Source organism: Petaurus breviceps, unplaced genomic scaffold (assembly GCF_028583685.1).
Source record: "Petaurus breviceps papuanus isolate PSGF00001 unplaced genomic scaffold, PetGlider_PUasm1.0 90825, whole genome shotgun sequence".
Taxonomy (NCBI): Eukaryota; Metazoa; Chordata; class Mammalia; order Diprotodontia; family Petauridae; genus Petaurus; species Petaurus breviceps.
In genome coordinates, this window is record NW_027187353.1 from 12652907 (window position 1) to 12678304 (window position 25398).

Sequence of the window (25398 nt, forward strand, 5' to 3'; positions counted from 1 at the left end):
CCCTAAAACAGCCCTGTACAGTTTGCAGACCACCACTTACACTTGGAGCACGCCAAAGTATTTCTTTTACATGCAAAGGATGTCTTCCTCAACATTTTTCTCAGGCCACCAGAAATCCTTTGGTGTACTGCAAGTGAACCTCAGGCCTGTGTCCTAAAACATTTTTTCCTTGCTCTTTATTGAGTCAGGAGCATTGTTTTAAATCATACTTTAGGTAGACAGTTAGACCAGATATTCTTTGAGGTTCCTTCCAAGTCTGAGATTCTCATGGTTCTAGACTTTTTGAGCTTCACTCACCAGATTCATACTTTGGTTTGAATTCTTTCCAAGATAAACTCTGGTCAGTTCAGTATTTGAGAATTTGAAGAGCTATACATGGGTAAATAATGAACACTTGCAGCTTATGCTATCTAAACTGTTAGTAATTCAAAATTAAGCGAATTCATTTTAATTAAGCTCTTTGCTAATATAAAATTTCTATTTTAAAATTCGTGCCACTATTTAAACAGTTAACTTTTTAAAATGTGGTTACTATGGGTGCAATTTATAGTGTTCTTATTTTAGAAGGGTAGACATAATCAAATAATTTGAATTTTGTTTTTATGGCACCTAAAACCAGAAACTTCTTTGCCTTTTTATAATTTGAGCTGACAGATATTTATAATCATGTCTTTTCTTTACCTATTATAGAATGGTAGCTTTGAAATAATTTGTTATAAATCCCACTGTTTTTAGAATTTTTACATTACTTTAGAAAATAGGGAATGGAGAGCAGTTCATATTTCTGTGTTAGAAGGTTAAAGACAGTGAAAAAGGAAGGGGTACTTATAATTACAAAGGAAACCAATTATATTGAAATACAATTTCAAAAATTTTTTAAAAGTTTATGGGCCCCATGTTAAACCACCTCTTAAGGCATATTGACGTTGTTGGTTTAGATATCATGAAATATTTCTCTCTCTGTGGATAGGAAATATTTGGCCATCCAAAGGAAGCTTTGTCTATGATTAGGTATGGATGTCTTATGACCACATGATATGCATAAATTGTCATAGTCACAGACAGGGTAAAGAACTCTTTGAAAATGTTTTTTTCCAAATGTTTTCATTGGGAAGATTGAAAGTAGAGTAGATTTATCCACCTGTATTGCACTGAAATAAATTTTTACCTGACACATAATCTTCATTAAACCTTGTTTATTTGCTGATTAACACAATTCCAAACTCAGACACAACTAGTATACATAAAATGCTTTCCAAGGGGGAGGAGGTGGTCATGTTTATAATTGTGCTAAGTAAATTGACTACTTTGAATTGATTAAACACAAATGCATAGGGTGATAATACTAAAGAAATCAGTTAGCTAGGAGCTCTTGTCTCCACTTAGATCTATTAAAATATAATTATGGAACAAAAATTTTTCTATAGTGTCCGTCACTAAACTTGTCCCTTTTCCTGATTATTTTGGGAATTTCTTTGAAGTTTTCAGCCAGCATAACTTTTTGTTTGCATAATCACTCTTCTTGTATGTTTCATGAATTCACTTATGGTTTTGTCAGTTTTTTTTTTTTAAGCACAAAAAGCATATTCAAGCTTTCAAGCTACATTAAACACACCAGATCAACACAACCTGGATCTAATACTGAGTATATTTCTTTTGAAGTTTACTGTGGTTAATGTTGTTTTTCATTTTGACAGCCTCAAGTACTACAGCCTTCCAGCAACCTTCCCAGGCCCACAGACCACGCCCAGGGAAAGCTAATAAAGCCACAACACATCGAGGCCCACAGTGAAAGTCCTATTGTGGGCTTACATCAGGATGTTGAAAGTCTAAATGAAAGTTTTGCAGATGATTTTCAACAAAAAAGTGATTATGGCCTCGCAGAACTGCCCCAGTCATTAAAATCACCACTAATTAAGAAGGAATTTGCTACGAATATACCTTCTGAAGAACACCTGAGTATGACAGGGAATGTTTCAAAGCCTAATCAGTTGACTGGTAATAAAATGAATGAACTGGAATCTGCACCCTCTTTCCAAGTGAGTACAGGAGAAGACCAAGCTCAGAAAGCTGCGAAAAACCAGCCTTTGCCCACAGCTGGTACTACCCATCCAAAGGCCTTGCAGCTTCAAAAGCCATCAGTCAAGAATTCTTTGGTACCTTGTCCAGGGACCATTTCTGAATCATCTCACTATAGACCAACAGCTTGCAAGACATCAGAGTTAACAACATGTAATGCAGAAAAACTTCAAACGACGAGTCAGACAAGCTTAATAAGTAAGCCGAATCAGAAGGCTTCTAAACTTCGCCCACCTTCAGTCTCCTCTCTTAAACAGAAGCAAATAATAAGCAGTCCCAGACAAGAGCCTCAGAACTTCCAAGGCAAGACAAACATCCCAAGGCCACTGACACAAAGAAAAGAGATCATGCAACATCAAACTGCCAATTTCCACTCTGGGGATTGTTTGACCTCTAAACGGTATTCTCGTCTCCCGAAGCCAAAGATACATTAAGGACATAATCATCACATGCCCGTTTCTTTGGAAAGATTTGTTCATTCTATGATTGTTTTTACATACATCTGATTCCCATGGTGAAGGCACTATTAAAAAGCCTGCAAGTCTTGATATTAAAACTTCAAAGCTTCGATTAGTTTGCCTATTCAACTCTATGACCCTAGTTGAAGCCTATGCCGTCTGAACATTCATTGTCTCAGGTAAACACACGTTTGCTTATCCATCTCAGAGGCCTGCAGAAGAAACTTCAGTTTGTTACTCCCTACAGAAAATTTATGCTTTACCACAGTATTCCCCTAAATATTCAAGCTGTATGGTTTACTGACATAGTCCTTTTTTTATAACTCTTATTAATCATGATTATTTAAAATGTGAGTCTTTTTTGTTTACCCCAACCTTTGAATATAACCCCTATTTAAAAGGCTAGAGATGTTGGTGGAAATGCACATATCTAAGCAGATTATTGGCTCGTACTGTATTTGAAAGGCCTCTGTAAAACCTCCATGGCCATCTAAAGAGCTCAAGCTTTTTGGCAGGTTACTAATGTATGTTATATTTTTCTCTTGCAAAAAATCAACAAATCTTATCAAGGCTTATCTTCCCTGGCCTTCTCTGGGTATCAGACAAATCTCCCAGGTTGAAGGGCGGCATCATGTTATGTGTAAACATCTATGCATTGCTGTAACATCTCATTGGCATAATTTTTATGTTCAATTGATGTTGTTACTGGGTAAATTTTGGAAATGGAACTGAAGATGCATCTGCTTGCAAAACTTGAAGATGCTAAGAGTTTTGCTGGTGATTGAGTCTTGAATTTATAAGGTTAAGGATTCATGATACCAGTGTTTAAGGTTCTACATAATATATTTTAAATTAGGTCTTTTAACTTTATTGTAATATTTGTATTTATTGACTTTCTGCTAATATCAGAAGACTCTGAAGTACCTGACTTGAAATGTTTGCACAAAACTTTGATGTATGTATAGGGATTTAAAACTATTTTGCATAATAAAACTTGTGTTTAATAAGTAATATTTTGAGAAAAATCACAGATTTGCTTTAAGCAAGCCCATGATATCATGAGAAGAGCTGGTACTCTTAAGAGCTTTGATTTTGCTTTTCTATGCTTTTTAGCTTTCTTCCTTGTTTATATGGGGGTGTGCACATGAGCGAAAAATTTTTTGGAAGGTGATTTGAAATTGAGGAGGGTTTGTGCAAGAACCAGTTCTGGGGAGGGAAGAGTCTTTTACTAAAATGTTTGACAGATGCTCTCAGTTACTTTTTTTTCTTTTACAAGGCAGCTGTGGGACTGAGAAGTTAGTGCATGCACAGATCTAGTGGTGTTTGCGTGCCATCAGGCTACAGATTTCCTTTTGTATTTCTCCATTAATGGCATCAGTCTGGAGTAATATTTTCCAAGAGAGGTAACCATTACAAAGTGCTGTGGATAGCCCAGAAACATTGGGTCAGGTTTTTTTATTTGTTTTGTACCTGCTGACCACTAATTAAAGGGAATATGGCCAGGAAATCAGTTGCATGTATTTCCAGTGATTCCTTTAATAATAATATACTGATGAGAAATAACTATCCCTTTGGAAAGAAAATAGGCAAATGTATGTCTTTTTTTGACTTGAAATTATAAAATTCAACTTGTCCCCAAGCTTGCTAATTCATCTTTCATTCTGAATTGTCAGAAAACCATTCACATGCACATTTTTGAAAATATATGAGCGACATGTGTTTAGGCCTTCCTGATAACAACAAATATACATACACACAACCCCTCAAAAATGGATTTACCTTTGTCATAAATTCTAATGAGAAACACCACTATTACAGCAGGTTCCTGATATAATATCCATTATGGTCATTTTAGGGTAATCAGACCTATCAGCAAGGCACCTTAATGTTCTTAATGTTCATTAATGGAGACAAGCTCTTGGGGCTTAAAGTCTGGAAAAGATTTGTCTTTTCCTTTATGAAAATTAAAAATACTTGTATAGGTGCAGATGACTTTAAAAGCATTGATTAGAGCATTAGGTAGTTAAATCTTTTAGAATGCTTCAAATGGTAATCATTGCTGAAGCCCATTTGCATTTTTCTTTTTGTTATTTTCATTTGTGCAATATTTTCAGGAGAATGAGACTACTGTTCAAAATATTTGAATAGGGATGAGAGCCTTTATTAACTATTTTAACAAGTGAAAAAATACAAGGAAAAAAATCAGATTTGCACTTTAAATGAGCTTTATTGCTTAGAGTTGTGCCTAAAGTAATCAAAAAAGCCTCCTGTTGTACGTGACTATTTTTGTTTGTTTGAAATAAATCTCCCTGTAATGTTGCTGTTTGAAGGCATCTGTACAGCCCTGAACAAAGCTATTCTACCACATCCCATGTCACTTTTTCACTACATTTTCTTTGGATGTTCCTTTATTTTCCCATGTTTTTGACCTGATAACATACCACACAAACTTTTTCTTTCCTCTGACTGCCACTTATACATACTCCCATAGTCTAGTATACTCCAGATTAGATGTACAATCTCAATTTGTGAGGACAGTCATCATTTCCTTGATTTCTTATTCACCTGGAATGTACTTTAGGATCCTTAAACACAGTTGAAATGAGAATTAGTAAGCCTGCACAAATTCACAATTTTTCATGCTGCTAAAGGGATTGGATTCTTTGGGGGTAGATACAGTGGCATGCATGAATGTCTCATAAATACATTTTGAAATTCCTCATGGATTTAATAACGCTACTGTGGAGGGGGACTGGAGAAAACCACATTATATTTTCTTAATTCTTATGCTCAAAGTTCATTTTCAAATGGGCCTTCCATATTGTCTCTTTCATTTCAATGTGGCAGCATGAGTTTTGATACATTATGGAAAGTTTAAATTTAAAAACAATCTAAATTTTGTCATTAAAGAAACATGCAGTATATTTCTAATCACTGCTGTGATAAAGCTGCTTCACTGCCTCCTTAGATGTCAGATGATCACCATAAAAACAGAATGCCAAGTCCAGTAACATTCTATTATTTAAAGTCTTAAGTTCCATGCTAGCTATAAGACAAAAATACCACCATTAATACTTTCAGTGCTTGTTTTCCCCTTTGTCTTTTTTTAAAAATCCATTCAGAGTATATACTGTATATTGCAATTTGCTTGTAAAGTAGAAAACCCTTATGTAAAGACTCTTTCTTGAAAGTGTTGCTATAGTGAATAAAAATAAAATGTATAATTATAAATATCACCCTTTTCTCTTAACATTTGCTCATGGTTTATTTGGAACTTTTAAGGGTTTTTGGTTTGGTTTTTAATCACAGGACTAAAATGATGACCAAAAAAACCTGGGGTTTTAGTTTGATTTTCCTGAACTGGTATGGGTACTTCCTTTTTTGTAGTAGTGATGATGTCAGGAGTCAGGAAATCGCAGTGCCTGGGTCTGCTTCTGCTCCAACTTACTCAGCACCTAGTGCTTCAGTTTCCCTTTGGGATAAAACACCTATTTACTACCAGTTTTAGAAAAATTCTTGTGAGAGTCAGGCTTAAACGTAAGCTTTAGAAACCCAGATCACAATGCCATGTAAGAAAAAAACAGTTTCCCTTTAACTTCTCTCATTCACAAAGCACAATGGAATAAGGAAAAAGGATGATGAGTGAAACTATAACAGGGAATTATTTACATATTTTAGAACGTCAGTAATTATTTTATTACTGTCAGTCTTCCCTCCAGCAATGCAAGTTGCTGCCTTTTGGAAGTTGCTGAGGCCAAAAATCTTAGTTACTGCTGCCCAGCCTTCTGTCGATGAGCCTCTTGGCTGCTTGTGAAGACAACATTTGTCACTTTCCATCACCTGAGCCTTTCCAGCACATTAGGACCCAAATGAATGTACACTCTGCTGATTTTCTTCATGGACTTAGGTCATTGTTGGGCCATTGTATGGGATTGGAGGAGGACTTTCATGGTGGAATTGAAGACACTCTCAGACTAAAAAAGAAAGGAAACTTTTTGGAAACCCAGACTTGAAAATGTAAATAATTTCACATCAAAGTGTGGAAAGGGATGCAGAAAGTTTTAAGGAAATTCCACTGGAAGACATTTTATTTTGGAAATAATGTAATAAAACTGACCTATACATCATTCTCAATTGGACTTTTTGAAAGGGAGGAATGGTTTGATGGTGGAAAGTTATAACTAAGGATTTTTTTAAAAAAAGGTCAGAAAATCTGATCTCTTATTTGATCAAACCCAAGTAGTGAAGGTTATTTCTGAAACATTTCCGGCATCTTACCTCATCTCTCCGCTCACACAGCCATCACCCTAGATCAGGCTTTGCAGAGTACTCTGAATTGTTCTTCCTCCATTCTCCACTCCATCTCCCTTAAAGCTGCCAGTTGTATCTGAAAGCACATGTGTGAACTCATTAAGCCCTGGCTCCCTGTGACCTCCGAGTCAAATATAAATTCTTCTCCTTGGCATTTAAAGCCCCTCACAACAATGAAGGCTCCAGCCTCGCCTTTCCAACCTTGGTTATTACTCCCTTTCATGTCCTCTTGTCCAGCCAAACTGACCTTACTGTTCCTTTGTCTTCCATCTATATCTGTTCCCTGGAGCATTCTGTCCTCACCTCTGCCTCTGACAACCCCTTGTTTCATTCAAAATCCAGCTCAAGGATCATCTCCATGAGGCCTTGCTGGGTCTTCTTAGTTGTTAATGCTCCCCCTCCTACTTCCTGTGATCTTGTATTCACTTATTTTGTATACTTCTGGTACATCTGTATGTCCACATTGTTTCCTGTGATGGAATGTCAGCACCTTGTTGACAGAAGCTGCCATTTTGGTCTTTGTGTTGTATCACAGTCCTGGAACCAGGAAGACCTGAGTTCAAATTTGACCTCAGAAACTTCCTAGCTGTGTGACCCTGAGCAAGTCATTTAACTTGTTTGTCTCATTTTCCTAACCTGTAAAACGGGATGATCATAGCACCTTACCTCCCAGGGTCATGAGCATCCAGTGAGATAATAACTAAAGTGCTTAGTGTAGTGGTTGGCACATAGTAAGCACTGTATCTCGTCCAACCCACAAGCATTTATTAAGAAATTAGGGTTAACGATGGGTCTATACAATGAGATAAGGTTTGGGGGTTATCATATAATACTTTAACTCATTTAGAGTTTGTTGACCACTGAAATACTCATTGCCAGCCACATTTCTCCTAACCGGTGCTTGAGAAGATTCCTTGAGCCCAGTGTAGAACTTTATACCTATTAAGTTTCATCTTCTTAGGTGTAGTGAGGCTATCATTTTAACCCACAATGATCATTTTGAATCCGATCCTATCGATCAAATGTTGCTATTATGCCCAGTTTTAAATAATTCAGCTGAAAGACTATCTTTAGTCCCAAGGGAGAGAACATGTGGTCTTTTCCTTTGCCTGATTGCATTTTGTGGGTATGATTATCTTCGTGGATGACTCCCCAGCTTAAATATATAGAATCGGTCTTTCCACTGATGTCCTGTCTTGCATCTTTAACTGCTAAAACCTCCATATGTATGTCCTACCTGCACCTCAAGCTTACCAGTCTCAAACCTAAAACCTAATGACAGTAATAGTAGTAACGATGATGATGATTATGCCAATGATAGCATTTATATAACAATTTAAAGTTTGCAAGAGTGCTCTACGTATATCTCATTTGATCCTAACAGTAACCCTGAGAAGTAGGTGCATATTATTATGTTCATTTTACAGATGAGAAAAACAAGGCAGAGAGAGGTGAAGTGACTTGCCCAGGGTCCCACACACAGCCAATAAATGTCTGAGGCTGGATTTGAACTCGGACCTTCTTGACTCCCAAGTCCAGCAGTTGATGTACTCTGACACTTTTAGTTGCCTCATCTTTCCTCCACAAATGTGTTTCTCAACTTTTTTTTGATGCCACTACTTGATTTCCAGGTTTTCTGTCATCCATCACTTCCAATAGCCAACCAGTTTCTAACATGTGCCACTAGTTCTCTCTCCACAATATCTTGTGTCTACGTTGCTATTTTTGCTGCCACTACCTAATTTCAGAATCTAGACTATTGTAATAACATCTTAATTCCATTCTGTGCACTTCCAGTTTCTTTCCATTTAGAATCCCAGAAGAGTTGGGAGAGACCTTGGAGGCCATCTACCACAACATGTGTTTGAACAAGAATCCTTTCTGCTACATACCTGTCAAGTATTCATGCAGCTTTTACTGGAAGACATTGCGTGAGGCTGCACATTCAACCTTAGTCCATCTTTAGTCTGAATGGGCATTTCCTCAGTCAGACTGAGACCCAGGAAAGACCTTAGCTTGAAAAGGCCTAGGTCTCCCACTGGGCCATCTCCAGTTGTCCTGATTGATAAGAGGAGAAAGTGAGGCTGGTGACTTTGAACATCCCTCCCTTACTTAAATTCAGTTCACTTGCATGTCATGGCACCACCTCCCTGATGTCATACTCTTCCAGAAGGAAGGACAAACAACAGCCTTTAGTCTGCTATAGTGTAGTTTAATAGAATGAGTGCTGGCTTTAGGGTCTGAAGATGTGGATTCCATTTTGGGCTCAGTGACTGTGTGCGCATCATTTAAGCTCTTTGAGCCTGAGTCTTCATCTGTAAAATGTGGTTAATACTTGGTTTACCTGCTTCATAGCTGTGAAAAAGAAAAAGCACTTTGTAAAACCTTGAAGTATGATAGTGGTGCTGATTGCTAGTGTTCTTAATGTGCTGGTCTGATCATGTCACTTAACCTGCTTTAAAAAACAAAACAAACAAAGCTTCAGTAGTTCCATATAGATGCAGATAAATTCCTTAGCTTGCCATTAACAACTCTTCCCAGTTTGGCTGCTGCTTACCTTCGCAGCTGTATGTCATGCTCTTTCACACACTACATTCCAGCCAAAGTAGACTCTTCAAGTCATATTCCTCCTCCAGTTAACATTCCTCAATATTGTTGTTCTGCCTTCTCCATAAAGAGAGACCGTCCTCCATTCCCGGCTTGTGGCCTGTCTTTGGCACCATCAAGTACAGTCATGCTTTTCCTGTAAGATTCACTTCAGGTGCCGCACTACCTCCTCCATGAAGCCTTTGCTGATCTACCTCCTTCCAACCTATTTAGCTCAAAATGGGACCCTCTTTCCCAAGTCCTTTGTATCTTGCCTTCCTTATCAAAACCTAACTTGTTTGTATAAATTTCTGCTTCACCCCCTGGAGCTCAGCCTCAAGCATCAGTGTGGACAACATGGCCATGACTAAGGTATGTAGTGAATCTCCACTGAAATCCATGTCCCAAGAGGGATTCAACTCATGCATGTCCTATGTGCTATAGGATTGCCCCATTAGCTTTGAATACTCTCATGGTAGGAAAGAATCCCAGTGTCCTAAGAATAGAGGCTGCCATCAAGACAATTTGTAAGCATGTTTTCTATTCAATTTAATTCAACAAGCATTGATTAGATAAGAACCAGGGTTAGAAATCCTAAGAAATACTAACCAGTGATAAGCTCTTGCCAGGACTAAGACAAAAGAACTAGCAAAATGAAACTGCACATCATCTGTGAAGGTGGATTTTTCAGATATTTCCTAGTACCATGAAAGGGAATGTCTTACTCCGTGTTGTGAACAGCTAATAATTAAGACTGAAACATTAAGCATTGGGAGTAAGAATTCATTCATTTAATTTTGTTTCATCTCCATCAATAAAGGTTAAATAGGGAGATTTATACTTCTTTTGTTCACCAAGGAGAAAAATAGTCAAGCCCCCTGCCTCTTAGGAGATTCATGGGATTTACTGGCTGAAAGAGACCTTGATGGACTTTGTCTAACTCCCCACTAATAAAGGAGCTTCTCTGACAAGTATCCGTGTATCCTCTCCTTGAATTCTCTTAAAGATGGAGAGCTTACTGCTTCATAGAATCTCGTGACTGGAAGGGACCTCAGAAGCTATCTAGTCTGATTTGCCCCTGAAAAAGAATCCCCCCTCCACATTCTGCTTCTACTGGAAGACCTCCAACAAGGGGGACCCATTACCTCCTGAAGCAGCCATTCTATTTTTTGATATCCTTGTTAGGAATTTTTTGTCTTTCCCCCAGGCCTACTCTTGCCATTGCTAGTCATTGCTCCTAATTTTATCTTCTAGTGCAGGGAGAGCAAATGGCATCCCTCTTCCAAATAAAGGTCTTCAAATACCTGAAAACAAGTTACCGTCATCCCCCTGAGTCACAAAAAAATTCTGTTCCATTTTTATGTGACTCTAGGTATTAGAATGTTTCTCTGTATGTTGAGCATACATTTACCTCCCTGTAATTTCCACCCATTTGGTCTTAGTAGAACTAAGAGCCCCCTGGAGATATTAATAGCTAGTCTTTATATAGATCTTCAAGGTTTGCCAAGCCCTTTACATATGTTCTCTAGTTTAATTCTCACAACAACCCTTCGAGGCAGGAACTGTTATTATTCCCATTTTACAGCTAAGGAAACTGATGCTGAAAGAGGTCTAGTGGCTTATTCATGGTCACATAGCCAACAAGTATTTGGGGGTAGGATTCAAACTCTTCTGACTCCAAGTCCAATGCTCTATTTAGTGAACCACCTGGCTAAGGTATGGAAAAAGCCTAATTCTTTTCCAGCTAACAACGCTTTAGATATTTAAAGCTGTTGAGGAGAGACAGCATAGCCTAGTAGAGTAGATTCAGCTTTGGACTATAGGAAAAGTCACTATCCTTTTAAGCCTCAGTTTCATTATAGAATCATTAGAGCTGAAAAGAACCCTTCATGTCATCTGGTCTAACACTGTCTCTGCAGAGATGGAAATTGAGGCTCACACAGTTTATTTGACTTGCCCATGATCATAGAGGTGAGATTGGAACAGAAGCCCTCTGACTGCAAATGTACCATTCTTTCCACTAAGGCACACTGCCCTGTCTATAAAATGGGGATGATAACATCTAAACAATGTTGTTATGTAGTCGGTGAGATTATGTAAGGCACTTTGCAAAGTTAAATTATTCCATAAATCAATTCCTCTCTTGATACTCATTCTTATCCCCCCTGAACCCCGTGTCATCTCATCTCTAGACTAAGGAAGTCTGGGGTTCTTCAACCATTAAGACTGAAACATGAAGCATTGGGAGTTAAGAATTTATTTAATTTTGTCTTATCTGTCTAACCATCTATTCATCAATAAAGGTTAAATAGAGAGATTTATACTTTTTTTTCACAAAGGAGAAAAATAGTCAAGCCCCCTGCCTCCTAGGAGATTCATGGGATTTCCAAGTTGGAAAGGACCTTGATTCACTTTGTCTAACTCCCCACTAATAAAGGAGCATCCCTCCCTTAAATTCAGTTCACTTGCATGTCATGGCACCACCTCCCTGATGTCACCATCCTCTTCCAGAAGGAAGGACAAACAACAGCCTTCAGTCTGCTATAGTGTAGTTTAGTAGAATGAGTGCTGGCTTTAGGGTCTGAAGATGTGGATTCCAATTGGGCTCAGTGACTGTGTGCGCATCATTTAAGCTCCAATTTCCTGAGCAGAGATAACCACTGGGCAACGCACATGTACTGCTATTCTTTGCAGTGTCAAGAAAAAGAAAGGAGAGCTTCCAGCAGCATGTTGTGTGACACTCCCTCCTGCTCTGGGGCGAGCTGATGGATGACACAGGACAGCCTACAAGGATTGTACTGGAGGAGCAGGCAGGGCTGGGTCGTGATCGGTATCAGAGGGAGCATCCTCATCAGTAAGCCCACAGATCCACCCTAGTTTGTATTTTCATGCATAAGGGGTAAATATGGATCCAGAAAAAGTGCGACTGAGTCAAAATTTGAATTGGGCCTTGAACGATGGGCCAACTCTGAATATTCAGAGATGTGACATAATTTTTAATCTTTTCAACATGTGTTCCAGTTGTCAGTGTCATTAAAATGTAGTGCTCAGATGTAAATACAGTATTCCAGGTGTAGTTAGACTAACACAGAATACCATGAGACTGTTAGCAACTATTACTGCAGTCTAGGACTGCATTAACTGGGCAGACACAGCAGTATTGATTCATATTGAACTTGTAGACAATTAAAACCCCTAGGCCTTTTTCACATAAACTCAAGTAGGCAGATCTCTCTATGTCTCATACTTGAGAGTTTTTTGCAACTTCATCTTTTTGTGCAAAATTTAATGGGGATGAAGATAAACTTTTATATGTCAATCAGTAAACATTAAGCATCTACTCTATGCCAGGCATTTGGCTAGACTGTGGGAATGCAAATACAAGAATAAAACAATCTACCCTCTCAAGGAGCTTACTTTCTAATATGTGGGAAAATACATATGTAACTGTGTATGGAGAATAAATTCGAGGTAGTTTGGGGGGGGGGAGAGCACAAGCATGGGGGTAGAGGGGAGGTAAGATCCAGAAGGAAAGGGCTTTCTGTAAAAGGTGATATTTAAGTTGCATTATAAAGGAAGAGGGATTCTTTGAGGAGGAAGTGTATTTCAGGCATGCAGTGCATACTGCCGCTGTACCTAATATTGCTATCATTTAATTCAATTCAACACAAGCAGATACTAAAATCACAATGTGTGATACATTCAACATTCGAAGAGTCTTCCTCATGACTTAGATCAGAGGATGGTGAGAGCTTGAGAGTTGTCTTTAAGTATTTAAAAGATTGTGATGGGGAAAAGGCTTAGATCTATTTTGTTTGGCCTCAAAAAGCAAAACTAGTAGTCTTAATTTTAATAAAAAGAGGAAATGAGACTTTGTTCTTAGTGAACCCATGCTAGTACCCAGTGATTACCATTTTCTTTTCTAAATGCTCTCAAAACTAATTTGTTGACAGATTCCTAAATCTTCCTTTTATTTTTTTTTAATTGGAACATTGTTTGCTTATTCCTATCCTTCTGGCATTTCTCCCATTCTGTGGTTTCTATGCCACATGTCTTTCCCTTCCTCCCTCTTCCCTCTCTACCCAAACTCCCCTTTCCCTCTCTCTCTCTGTCTCTTTCACACACACACCTTCAGTATCTCCCTTTGCTGGCAGTCTTCCTCATTCCTCTTTGCCCACTATGCTTATTCTTCATGGCCCAGCTGAAATCTTGCCTCTCATTTTTTCTTTGAATAATCATACCTTTTATTTATAAATAGGAATATAGAGAGCAGTCAATAATTACTTATTAAGTACTTATTACATTCCAGGCACTGTGCTTAGTACTGGGAGTACAAAGAAAGGCAAAAAATCAGTCTCTGCTCTCTAGGAGTTCACAATCTAATGAGGGAGACACCATGTAAACAAATGTGTACAAATATGTCATATACAGGATGAATAGGAAATAACAGAGAGAAGGCACTAGAATTAGGAGGACCCCATTCATTCTGTCCTAAGATAAGGAAGGAACTGCTGGGTATGATTGCCCAAGTTGGCAGTAATCATTAAAATACCATGAAGATTAGTGGAGAAAGCTATCTCATACTTTTCACCTCTGTGGGTGGGAGATACAATCTTAACCAAACAAGGGCAAGAGGTAATTACAAAAGTTAAAATAAATTGATTACATAAAATTGAAAGTTTCTGCTGTAAATACAGGATAAGAAGGGAAGTGGTCAAATGGGAAACTATTTGTATCGAATTTTTCTAAGTATTAGGTATTCAACATATATGAACAACTAAGAAATATTTAAGACCCAATAGATACAGTACATAAGTGGTTAGAGGAATTGCAAACTTTTAACAGCTGTATGGAAAAAATGTAGCAAATTACAAATAAGAGAAATGCAAATCAAAACAAGCATCAGGTTTCACTGCTTTCACCCAGTAAATTGGCAACAATGACAGAAGACACAAATAGTAAATGTTAAAAGAGTTGTGACAAGATAGCAGTACTAATGCATCATTGATAGAGCTGTGAATTAATACAAGCATTTTGGAAAGCAGTTTAGTATTAGGAAAATTGAGTGGCTAACATGTCCATGCTCTTTGACCCAGAGGCCCCACTAGTAGGTATATACCCCAAGCAAGTCCTTGATAAAAGGAAAGGCCTTGTATTGACCAAAATATTTATTACAGCACTTTTTGTTTTAGCAAAGAACTAGAAACAAAGTAGATACCTCTCTATGGGAGAATGGTTCATTTGTGGTATTTGATTGTAATAGACTATTATTGTGCTTTAAGATAGGACAAATATAATTAAATACAGAGCGACATGGGAAGATTTATATGAACTGATGCAAAGTGAAGAAATCAGACACCGAAAAACATTATATGCCGTGGGTACAACAGTGTGAATGTAAAGAAAGCACCATAGAAGAACCAAAAGTGAACGTTGCAAAATTACAAAGAACAGCTTTAGTCCCAGAGAAGAACTATAAGAAGATACCTTGCCCCACTCCTTTACAGAAGTGGGAGGTCCATGAGAGTGGAACATTGTGTATGTTTTAAGATTTTCTTTTCAATGTATTAATCAGTTTTGTTGACTTTTGTTCTCTTCTACTTAAAAAATCTTTGTTATATGGATGGATCTCTGGGGGAGAGGAGATACAGGGGGAAATTCAGATGATGTTTTAAAAAAAAGATATCAATAAAATTTATTTCAAAAATAAATCTTCCCTACTTTCCTTCTCCCTCTCCTTGGCAGAAAACAAGGACTACAAGGGAAAAATGTACCACAGGACTAGAGAGGAGAAAATATTCTGATTTTTAGGGAAAGAGAAGAAAGTTCTGTCTGCAAAATAGAGAAGAGTGAACTTTCAATTTCTCACAAAAATTCTCCCAGTATTCAACCTTTATCAAGCCACATCTGGAATACTGTGATGAGTTCTGGGTACCATATTTTAGGAAGGGCATTGATAAACTGGAGGGTGTTCAAGAGAGGACAAATAGCATAGTAAGAAAATAAGAAGGGGCTATGGTGAGAGGAGCAAAAATGGTTAGTGGAAGTGAAAGCTCAAGATATGTGAGGAGACAGACAAGTAGCATCTCCAGCTGCTTCAAGTAATTCAAGTTCAAGATGTTCAAGTAATAATGAGGGGCACTGCGATGGTGGATTTGGAGTTCACAGGACCTCAATTCAAAATTCACCTCTGCTGTTTCCTACCTGGGTGACCTTGGGCAAGTCACTTGTCAGTCAACAAACATTTATTAAACACCATGTGCCAGGAATGAGGCTAAACACTGGGGATACAAAGGTAAAATACAGGGTCCCTGCCGTAAAGGAGCGCACAGTCGAGTTGGAGAGACCATACGGAAACAACTGAGTACATATAGAACTATGCAGTCTTGGAGAGAAGACACTAGAGCCTGAGGAGGGGACCAGGGAAGGAGTCTTGTCCAAGGCAGGATCAGTGCTGAGTCTTTAAAGGGGTCAGGCATCTAGGGGGTAGAGGTGAAGAGGCTGAACTTTGCAGATGTGAGGCCAGAGAAGAGATACGAGAGGCGGAGTCCGTGAGAACAGCAAGAAAGCCAGCGATGCAGAGGCTTGGCTTGAGGCTCAGTGGATAGAGCGCCGGGCCTGGAGTCAGGAAGAGCTGTGTCCAAATCTGGCCTCAGACACTTGTTCACTGTGTGATCCTGAGCCAGTCACTTAATAAGGAAATGGCAAACCACTCCAGTGTCTTTGCCAAAAAGACCCCATGTAGGGTCACAACTCAATGCTGAACCACAGCAACAACAAAGTGTTTAGAAGACACAGTTGCCTTATCTGTCAGGTGATGGCTGCCAAGTTCTGCTCTAGCTCTAATGAGGCCCAGATGAATTTACATGGCAGGGTCCTGAATGAATGGATGGGTGTAATGGAGGAGTCCCTGTCAGTAGCTCATGGAGAGGTGCTTTAGGACAAGAGAATGGCAGATATTGTTCTGATTTATTAATTTTTTAAAAAGGTAGAGGATCAAGGCTATAAACTAGACCAGCAGTTCTCAAAATTTTGGTCTCAGGATCCCTTCACACTCTTAAAAATGATTGAAAACCCCCAATGCACTTTGTTTATGTGGGTTATATCTGTCAATATTTACTAAATTAGAAATTGAAATGTCTTATTATTATTATGAAAATGGTTTTGACCTCCCAGATCCCTGTAGGGACCCCTCTTTGGGAACCACTGTCATAGTGCATTGAATTTGACTTGAATTGTTGGCAAAATGAGCCCTTGGGAAGAGAAGGCAGCGATCATAAAAAAAAAAAAAACAAACCAGCATGACAATAACAGATCAAATTAGACAGTTCTTAATTCTTTACTCACTTTCTTCCATGTTAGTATTTCCCAAAGCTGAGCTAATTTTTCCTGCCCCTTGTCAGATGGGGGGCAATAAGCATGCATAAGTGTCCAATGTACCTGATGACCAAGGGAGAAGTGTAAAAAGGAAGTTTTGTCTGTATTTTTCCTCACCCAGATAGAGTGCCTTTTTAAATTTGTTTAATGATAAGATGAAAGTGTGATCTTGTTTGTTCCAAACTAGTCTTCAAGAACAAAATGAAAGTGCCAAATCACCTTTCCTCCTTTAGAAATTAATGTTTATGCTGAGACTACAAAGACCTTATAGTTTTGGAGGGAAATTGTCAAGGACATTTTACAAATATGAAACTAGTGAGACAATTTGACTGAAAATAAGAGACCCTTTTGGCCCCAAATCAATTCACCAAGACATTTTTAAACTATGATAGATTCCTCGTAACAAGAAATTTTAGGAAATAATTTCTGAAGGGAGTCAGAGATATTGGATAACCCATGCAGATCATTGTTGGCAGAGAGATGGAGCCCAAGTACATGAGGGCACAGTTAAAAAGAAAAGTGTAGAAATGTAGAAGCTGTGTTTTATTTAATAATTAGACTTATTAATTAAATATCTTATAATCCAAAATTTAACCCAGATGAGACTCAGGTACCCAATATCTGCTGGAATGAAGCACCCTTTCTGTAAATTCCAGTTTAAAGGGTCAAAACTTTCCCCTACTCATTAAATCAGTCCTATCTGACTCTAGGTGTTTGTCACTGGTTGTCCCCCATACCTGGAATACTCTCCCTTCTCATCTCTACTTCATTGACGGCTTCTTTCCCACGCTACCCTGGTTGGAACTTCCCTAGTTATATTTATGCTAATTCTTACAGAGCTTAATTATATCACTTTCCAAACCATAGAGTGGGAACTGAAGTCTGTCCTCAAGTTTCATTTCTCATTGTTCCCAGAGGACTCCAACATTTCTATATGCCTTGAGGGTCCATAATGACCACAAACTTTTCTTTATTGCCAAAAGGTATGCTCTTCTGTGGGAACAGAAGTTGTTAAAAGCCATTTTTTTGGTCAGTTACCCCTTCTAGGGTTTCTTATAAACCCCCAGAGCCTTAGACATCTATATTCTTCCTGTCACAGACCTTGGCAGCTGTTAACCATTTCTAGGTGAATTATGGTGAGGAATCATCTGTGATGATGGGGAGGCAGACGCAGTAGAGAGGTGAATTGGAAATGATCAAGTCTGAGCCACGGCTGTTCTATCGGAGATCTATTTGGAGCAATTCAGGGAGGGAAACTTGGTTGAGAGTGCCGGTCAAGGAGCTGCCAGGATCATGAAAAGAAACAAACATTTATTAAGTACCTACTGTATACTAAACCCTTTACAAATGTGATCTCATTTGATCTTCACAACAACCTTATGATATAGGTGCTATTATTATCCTCATTTTACAATTGAGGAAACTGAGACAGACAGATATTAAGAGATTTGCCCAGGGTAACATAGACATTAGGGATCTGGATCAGGATTCGAATTCAGGTCTTCCTGATTCCCGGTCCAGAGCCCCCACCATACCACCATTTTTTAACTATTCCAATGACTTGTGAGTCTCTCTTTTTGTTCTACATTGAACCTGAACTAACAGGGCGTTGGTGTCAGGCCCAACCCTAACATCTGGTGTGGGTGGTAATTGGGATGAAAATTGTGACTCACAGTTGTGGGAAGGGTAACACAAATATGGAGGGTGGGGTATTTGGATGGCAGGACACTGTGTGGCACTCAGTCACTTGAAAAACCCTTTTGATCGTGTATGGGGAGTCCTTTCTATGGGTTAGGGAATAGATACCCACTAAGGTAGAGAGAACATTAGGTCAGTAGGGGCTGGAGGAGGGAAAGGATCTCTCCTCAAGGCAATGAGGCTGCAGCCAGAAGCTCACCATGGTACTCTCTGACCCAGACTTTGTAGTTCCTGCTGAGATTAGAGCTATCAGAATGAGAAAGAGGAAGAGAAAATGAGGAAGAGACTTTGAACTCCCACCAGTGGTTTAAAAAAAAAAAGCCCCAGAATTATCTTCTCTGCTCCCTAGAGGAAGGTGATTCCTTGCCCCAGCGAGCAGTGTTGAGTGGGCCTTCTCTTTTGAGGAACTGGCTTTGTACCAGGAGAAATTCCAACAGAAATCTGATACAATGGAGCAAAGGTTCCTGGTGGTTTGGTGACTCTCCAGCAGCTGACTTTCACAGGCTGGATCAGAGGCAGCAAAATTCATTAATGATACCGCCTTTTTTGAGTGACTGAAATGGGGGGTTATTCATACCTAGACCCCATAAAGATGAATTCCTATTATAGCTGATTCCCCTTGGGGATCTGCAATGGAGGGGATGAAGTTGTTAAAAGAAATGGGTTTGAGTGCCTCCTCCTCTCCATGGTCTGTCTAGAGGGGATTGCAGTGGGGAATTAGATATAATCACCTGGGTAGATACCCCCAGAATGGCTTCAGACGTTAGTTATTGGCCTCCTCCCCACACAACTATACAGATGTGGGCTGATCAATTGGTGAAATTTGAGCAGGAGGTGAGGACAACTGTGGCTTGGGCAAACACCATTGTAAGTATGCATAAGCACTCTGGGAATGGGAGAAGTCACTGAGCCTGCTGCCCTTTTAGATGGGTAGAGGGCAGTGATATCTCTTGGGGGAGCTTTGGCTTTGGCTCTTGAGAACTAGGGTTTAGAAAGCGATTGGTGGCTAGCCCATGGTGATACTGGTAAAACTGTACCGGTAAATTTAGCACCAGAGTAACTAGGGATCCTTCGGCTCCTACCAAGCTTGAGCCATCTACAAAAATCCCTGCAATACCTGTTTCATTCAGAGGAGGCTACGTGGGCAGACCATGGAGAGAAGGGCTGCTAAGGGTTCTTAGGAGTCAGTATCTGTGGGAGCCCTTTCAGTATCATGTTACTGTGGATAAAGCCAAATGGAAACCCTTAGAGTTATCCTAACCATCTTATGTAGTTAATGCCAAATAATATTGAGTCACCAGGGGGAGTGACGATTCTTTTCTAGTGATGGAGATTAAGGAAGCTGGTTTATTTGTGTTCCCCATAAGGAAGGCAGATAGCACGCAGCAAATTATGGTGGACTCTAGGGAGCTAAACAATCCTCATATCCATTAATACAATTATTTCTGTTGGTCCATTTTCAAAGATGACCAATGGAATCATGCATATGAATTGGATTTAAGTGAGCAGAGCTGCACAAAGTCATCCACCTCACTCTGTCTCCCAGAATCCTCAGTATCTGATGTCAAGCTCTAAGTCTCCACAGTGCCTGCTTCAGCTGCCTTCATGGCCCATTGGAAGAAATTGTTCTCGTCCGTCCATTTTTTTGGGGGGGGGACGTCTTTACGGGTTTGGGTAGACATCCCCCTATCTCACTGATGGCTTTGAGGCCTGTCTGCTACCCTCAGCCTCATTTAGTCCATGTGCTGAGACAGTTTTACCAAGGTGTGGCCACTGCACATACTACAGCTTCTTGGGGTCACAGGTGAGAGCTGGATGACCAAAGGTGGCTGAGCAGCACTCACACCAGAGGCACTGGTCCTCCCTGAACTAGGTGAGCTTCTATGGACTAAAATGCTTGAGGAAGTCAGGCCAGGAGGGGTGGGAGATGCTCAGGAATTATTCTGGAGACTGAAGAGGGAAAAAAAGAGGAAACAATGCCTCTAAGGAGGAAAAATGGGATTTATCTGGAGGAACCAAAATGGATGCACAGAGAGCTTATCAACCAACTTAGACTCTAAGAATAAACCTAGAGCAGAAGGAAGCCAGGCCAGGTCACAGAGGGTAAGGTTCATCCTGAACCTTCACTGAGCTGCCTGTTAGAGCCATCTGCCTTAATTTTGCTCTTGTGCTCCTGGAACCATGATCTGCCTCAACAGGGCATGCTACCCTGGGAGAAGGCCTTGCTTCCCAGACAAGGAACTGGAGAAAAGGGAGAGGAGAGGGCCGGTTACCTAAGATGGTTCTAATTATTAACAGTACAATTATTACTGACCTAATCAGTGTCATGGACCAGGCAGCCCAGGCCCAGGATGGGTGGAATGGGGTTATTGACCTCACAGAAGCCTGTTTCTCTATTATGTGGCTGAGGTTATCTATTTTTTCATTTGGCCCATCGGGGCCTGAGGTAGTTTGTTATTGCCGAGGATAACAGATGATGGAATCATCGACATTTCTGCTTCACTTCTAATTCCCATCTCTGAACTTTTTCCTTCTCACCAGCCACCTCCCCCGACTTTCTTTTTTGTTTTGATTTTTTTTAAATTCTGAATTTAAATATCCCCTCCCCCAATTTAACATTTAATACACACAACAGAATGCAAAGAGGATCACATATGGGACCATTAATCTCCCTTTCATACTGATTACTTTAAAAAAAAACAAAGTCCATATGTTACTTCACAAATTATCCTATTTGTCTGTGCTTCCTTCTGTCCTCTTCTGTGCATGTAAAGTAATAATCTTTCATTGGCCCTCTTTTTTTGGCATCTCTGTTACTGACTTCCCTTCCCTTCCCCTCCCCCAGCCCATCCTGCCCAATTGAAGACTGAAGAGAAAAAAGCCTTAGAGGTAGTTACAAAGGATAAATGGACAATGTTGATTACATGAAACTGCAAAAGCTTCTGCATAACAAAATTAATGCATCTAGGATACGGAAAGTGGTCCAATGGGGAAAAATATCTGTATTAATTTTATCTAAGAGTTTGGTATCCAAGATATATAAACAATTTATAAATATATTTAAGACTAATAGCTATTTGTCTTATTAAAACTAAGATGTTCATACCCTTGAATCACAGAACCCATTGTTGGGTTTATACCTCAAGAAAACTATTGATAAGATACACCCCAAAATATTTATAGCGACACTTTTTGTGATAAAATAGAATTTGGGGGAAAAAGTAGTTGTCATTTGATTGGGTATGGCAAATAAATTGTGATACATGAATGGAATGGAATACTGTTGTGCTGCAAGAAATGCTGTGTCTGATGGATACAGAGAAGCATGGAGAGATTTACATGAGCTGATGCAGAGGGGAGTAAGCAAAGCCAAGAAACAAATATATATAGTAACTACAACCATGCAAATGGAAAGAACCATCACACACCAAAAAATCAAAAGGGAATGTAACAAAATATGAAGATCAAGCAGGACTCAAATGAAGAGATATGAGAAGGACCGCGCCCCTCCTCCCCCCCCTCCCCAATCCATCTTTTCCCAGAGATGGGAGGTCCACAGCTGTCACAGGTTGCACATATTTTTGGAATTTTAAAAATATATCTTATCAGTTGTACTGATTTTTTTTTTCCTTTAAAAATAGTCTTTGTGGAAAATCTGTTTTTTTCTTTAGAATCTCTGCTTATAGTTTTTACAGAGCTACTTTCCCTTCTAAGCTGGTTTTGTTTGGTTGATTTTGGAGTGGGGTGGGAATCTCTAGATCTACCATAATTTTTTTATAATCTTGGTGTCTTGTTTGGTCTATCATATCCCCAGTTTTAGTTCCTGAATTAGAGCTTTGGGCCAGGGCCAGACTCTGCCTCCTGGTGAGCTGGTCAGCCCTGGTTAGTCTTTCTCTGGGTCCCTTTAATTTCTGAGCCGAAGGTACCCCTTCATGGGGTTAGACTCCCTTGGATCTTTGAGGTTTGGAGTGTGTCTCTTCAGGACCTCTGAAGAGGGTTTCAGGACAGTTGTGGGGGGTGGGGTCTGAACTCCTGGACTCCTTGCCTGTCCAGGTCTGAGTGTTATTATGGCATACAGAACCCTGATTATCTGATTATTGTACCAGATCCCCAGGGCCTCCAGGATCTGGTTTCCCCCCAGCAGCTTTCCAACTTCCCCCTCCCCTTTTCCTGGGAGCCCTCTACTTTTGCCCCTTGCTTCTTCCAGACTCAGAACTCTACAACCCACACGGGTGACTTGGGACGCATTTCTGATAGTGTTGAGCACAACTCCACCCTTCCCTTCCCCTAATTGATCTGTGAGAAGGCATTTCAGCACAACTCCACCCTTCCCTCCCCTAATTAGGAATTTCAGCCTAGGATAAAATCCCTGCTCCATTCTTCCCCCTCCCCTGCCCACCCTACCCACCTACCAGATATTCCCCATCTCCGCCCATTCTAGGTTCCCTGTCCCTCAGCCTAGGGAAAACCTTTTCGGGCTGGGGAAAATTCAAATATATACTGACCAATCACTGATTGTAGTTTCAGCTTACTTAACCTGACTATTGTAATTTCTTCAAAAACTGGCACGTTGTCCATGCCAACTCACTGTCTGATCTGTGTATGTGACCCTGGCAGTCCCGTGGAAATAAAATCCACTTCCTGACTTGTTCTTGGGGCTCTTCTGTCTTGCCCCTTCCATGCTCTACAATAGCACCAAGTATCTACTAACTTATTGTTACTACTAACTGAGGTGCTGGCTTTCATAGTGGTTCCTTTCCTATTACTGTTGTTGTTCAGTCATTGTTCGACTCTTCCTGACCCCGTTTGGGACTTTCTTGGCAAAGATACTGGAGGTGTTTTCCATTTCCTTCTCCAGCTCATTTTGCAGATGAGGAAATTGAGGTAAACAGGGTTCTACAGCTAGTAAGAATCTGAGGTTGGATTTGAACTCAGGTCTTCCTGGTCCTGTGCTCAATTCACTTGCCCCCTAGTTGTCCTTTTGCTCTGGGATGAAATACAAACCTTGCAATTTAAAGTGCTTCCCCTCTTTTCACCCCCCATTGACTAGATCAAGTCAGCAAGCATTTATTGTGCTCCTACTAAAAGCCAGGCACTATGCTAAACTCTGGGGAAACAAAGAAAGGCAAATGACTGTCCCTGCCCTCAGGGAACTCACACAGTTCAAATGGGAAATGGGTTTAGATTTGTTTTTCCATTCATCAGAGACCAGGAGAAGCACTAAAACTCATGAAATACTTCTCAGTTCCCATGTAATCGGTCCCTGCATGTAATTGGTCCCTGCTGTGATTTGGGGTTGTCTGTTATTCAGTCCTGTGCTGCAGCTGGAACTGAGGCATTTATGATCAGAGGCTGACCCCCTTTAGTGGTCATGAGCTGTCCAGCCCATTCGTGTGACAGGCTGGCTCAGCTCTGCTAACACTCCATCCTCCAGCCCCTCTGACCAACCCCTTCTCTGAAACTCTCCATTTCTGGGGATCTCCTGGCTGGAGATTCTGGCCTCCTACCTACCTCTGATGTCATAGGTGAGGCCAATCCAATATACATGAGTGACAAAGAGCCTAGTCAAAGTGTAACCAGGGTGTCTCTCCCCCACATTATCAGCTCATTTCTGCCACCTGCCGGGTATAAGAATTATCACATCCTGAACTGGGATGCTGGGTAGCCTTTCCCCTTAGGGATCCAGCTGCAACATCTGCAACATCCTTGTCTCTCCAGGTCACTAGGACCCGGGCTATACTCTTTCCCCCTCTTTGCTTCTTTGTCTCCTCAATGCCTTCCTCTGGGTGAGGTCTAATGCACCCAAAATAAAAATACCTAGTATTTTTAATGTCATTGAAAGGGTTGCTTCTTCAGGGAGAATCCCCAAGTCCCCCACAAGGAATGCAATGAATTGGGGATAGTAACTGGTATAAGAGTTGGAAGTTTTGTCCCTTGGAAGTGTAGATGTTTTCTGTATGGTCTCGGAATCCTGACTTTTTGCTACATTGGAAAGGTAATAACAATATGATGTGCTGGATAAAGTGTCAGATTTGGAATGAGGAAAACTGGAGTTCAAATCCTGCCTTAGACACTTACTAGCAGTGTGACTCTGGACAAGTCACTGAATATCTCTAGACCTCAGTTTCCTCATCTGTAAAATGATGAAACCCACACCACCAGCTCTTTTGCTTCCCCTTAACGAAAACCAGCAAAGGAAAAGGCTCTCTCCCTCCCCCCATCCCTTGTCTCTGGCTGGGACCATGCTCCAGATTTTTCCAGCATAATGGGACTTGGTAGAATGGGAATTCCACTGGTATAGCCTCCAAAAATCCTGTGGCACTTTTTCCCTCGATGAGACAGTGGATATGGATGGAGGAAAAGCACTCCACACCTGTATTACTGTAGAACTAGCAGACAAGACAGGGTGGGACAAGGGTATCAAGAGAAGGACCTCCCTACTTGGATGTTTTGCTGTTGGACTATTGTTCTTTATGCTGCTGCTCAGGACTAGGATGGGTATCAGAGTCTAGAGTCAGATTAGACCTAGAGGGGAGAGTCAAGTACATCCAGCTGAGAGGGTTTAAAGGGATGTTCAGGTAAACATGAAGTCAGGAACTGTTCCATATTCTCTTTCAGGATATCTCTACTTTGGTTTGAAGGAACCATGATTCAGAGATTGTTTCCCTTTTTATTGAGAAATGTCTTCACCCATTTCAGTTACAGGCCTCTTTGGCACAGCTCTGTGGGTTGGTTTTAAGCCTCAATGTGGCTTGCTTAATTTGAATTCCTGAGGCCTTTCTTATTTACCATAGGATACATCCATGGTGCCCTTTTCTTTGTACATTGTCATTCGGTGTCTCCTGGGTAACACCCTTTGACTCTGTTGAGTGACTAAGGAAATCTCAGT

At 40.1% G+C, this 25398-nt stretch overlaps 1 protein-coding gene across 7 annotated transcripts in view; it reads left to right on the top strand.

Annotated features, from left to right (window-relative positions):
• Nucleotides 1-15145, top strand: part of CCSER2 (coiled-coil serine rich protein 2) — a 137835-nt gene extending 122690 nt beyond the window's left edge. For 5 of the 7 annotated variants that reach the window (XM_069071346.1, XM_069071348.1, XM_069071349.1 and 2 more), the window contains one exon: nucleotides 1698-5768. In XM_069071346.1, the coding sequence (XP_068927447.1) occupies nucleotides 1698-2513 (816 nt within the window). In that variant the 3' untranslated portion in view covers nucleotides 2514-5768. Of the gene's footprint in view, nucleotides 1-1697; nucleotides 5769-14716 lie in introns of those variants that run through there. The other 2 variants (XM_069071350.1, XM_069071351.1) reach the window with 2 other exon arrangements.
• Nucleotides 15146-25398: the final 10253 nt, after the last annotated feature.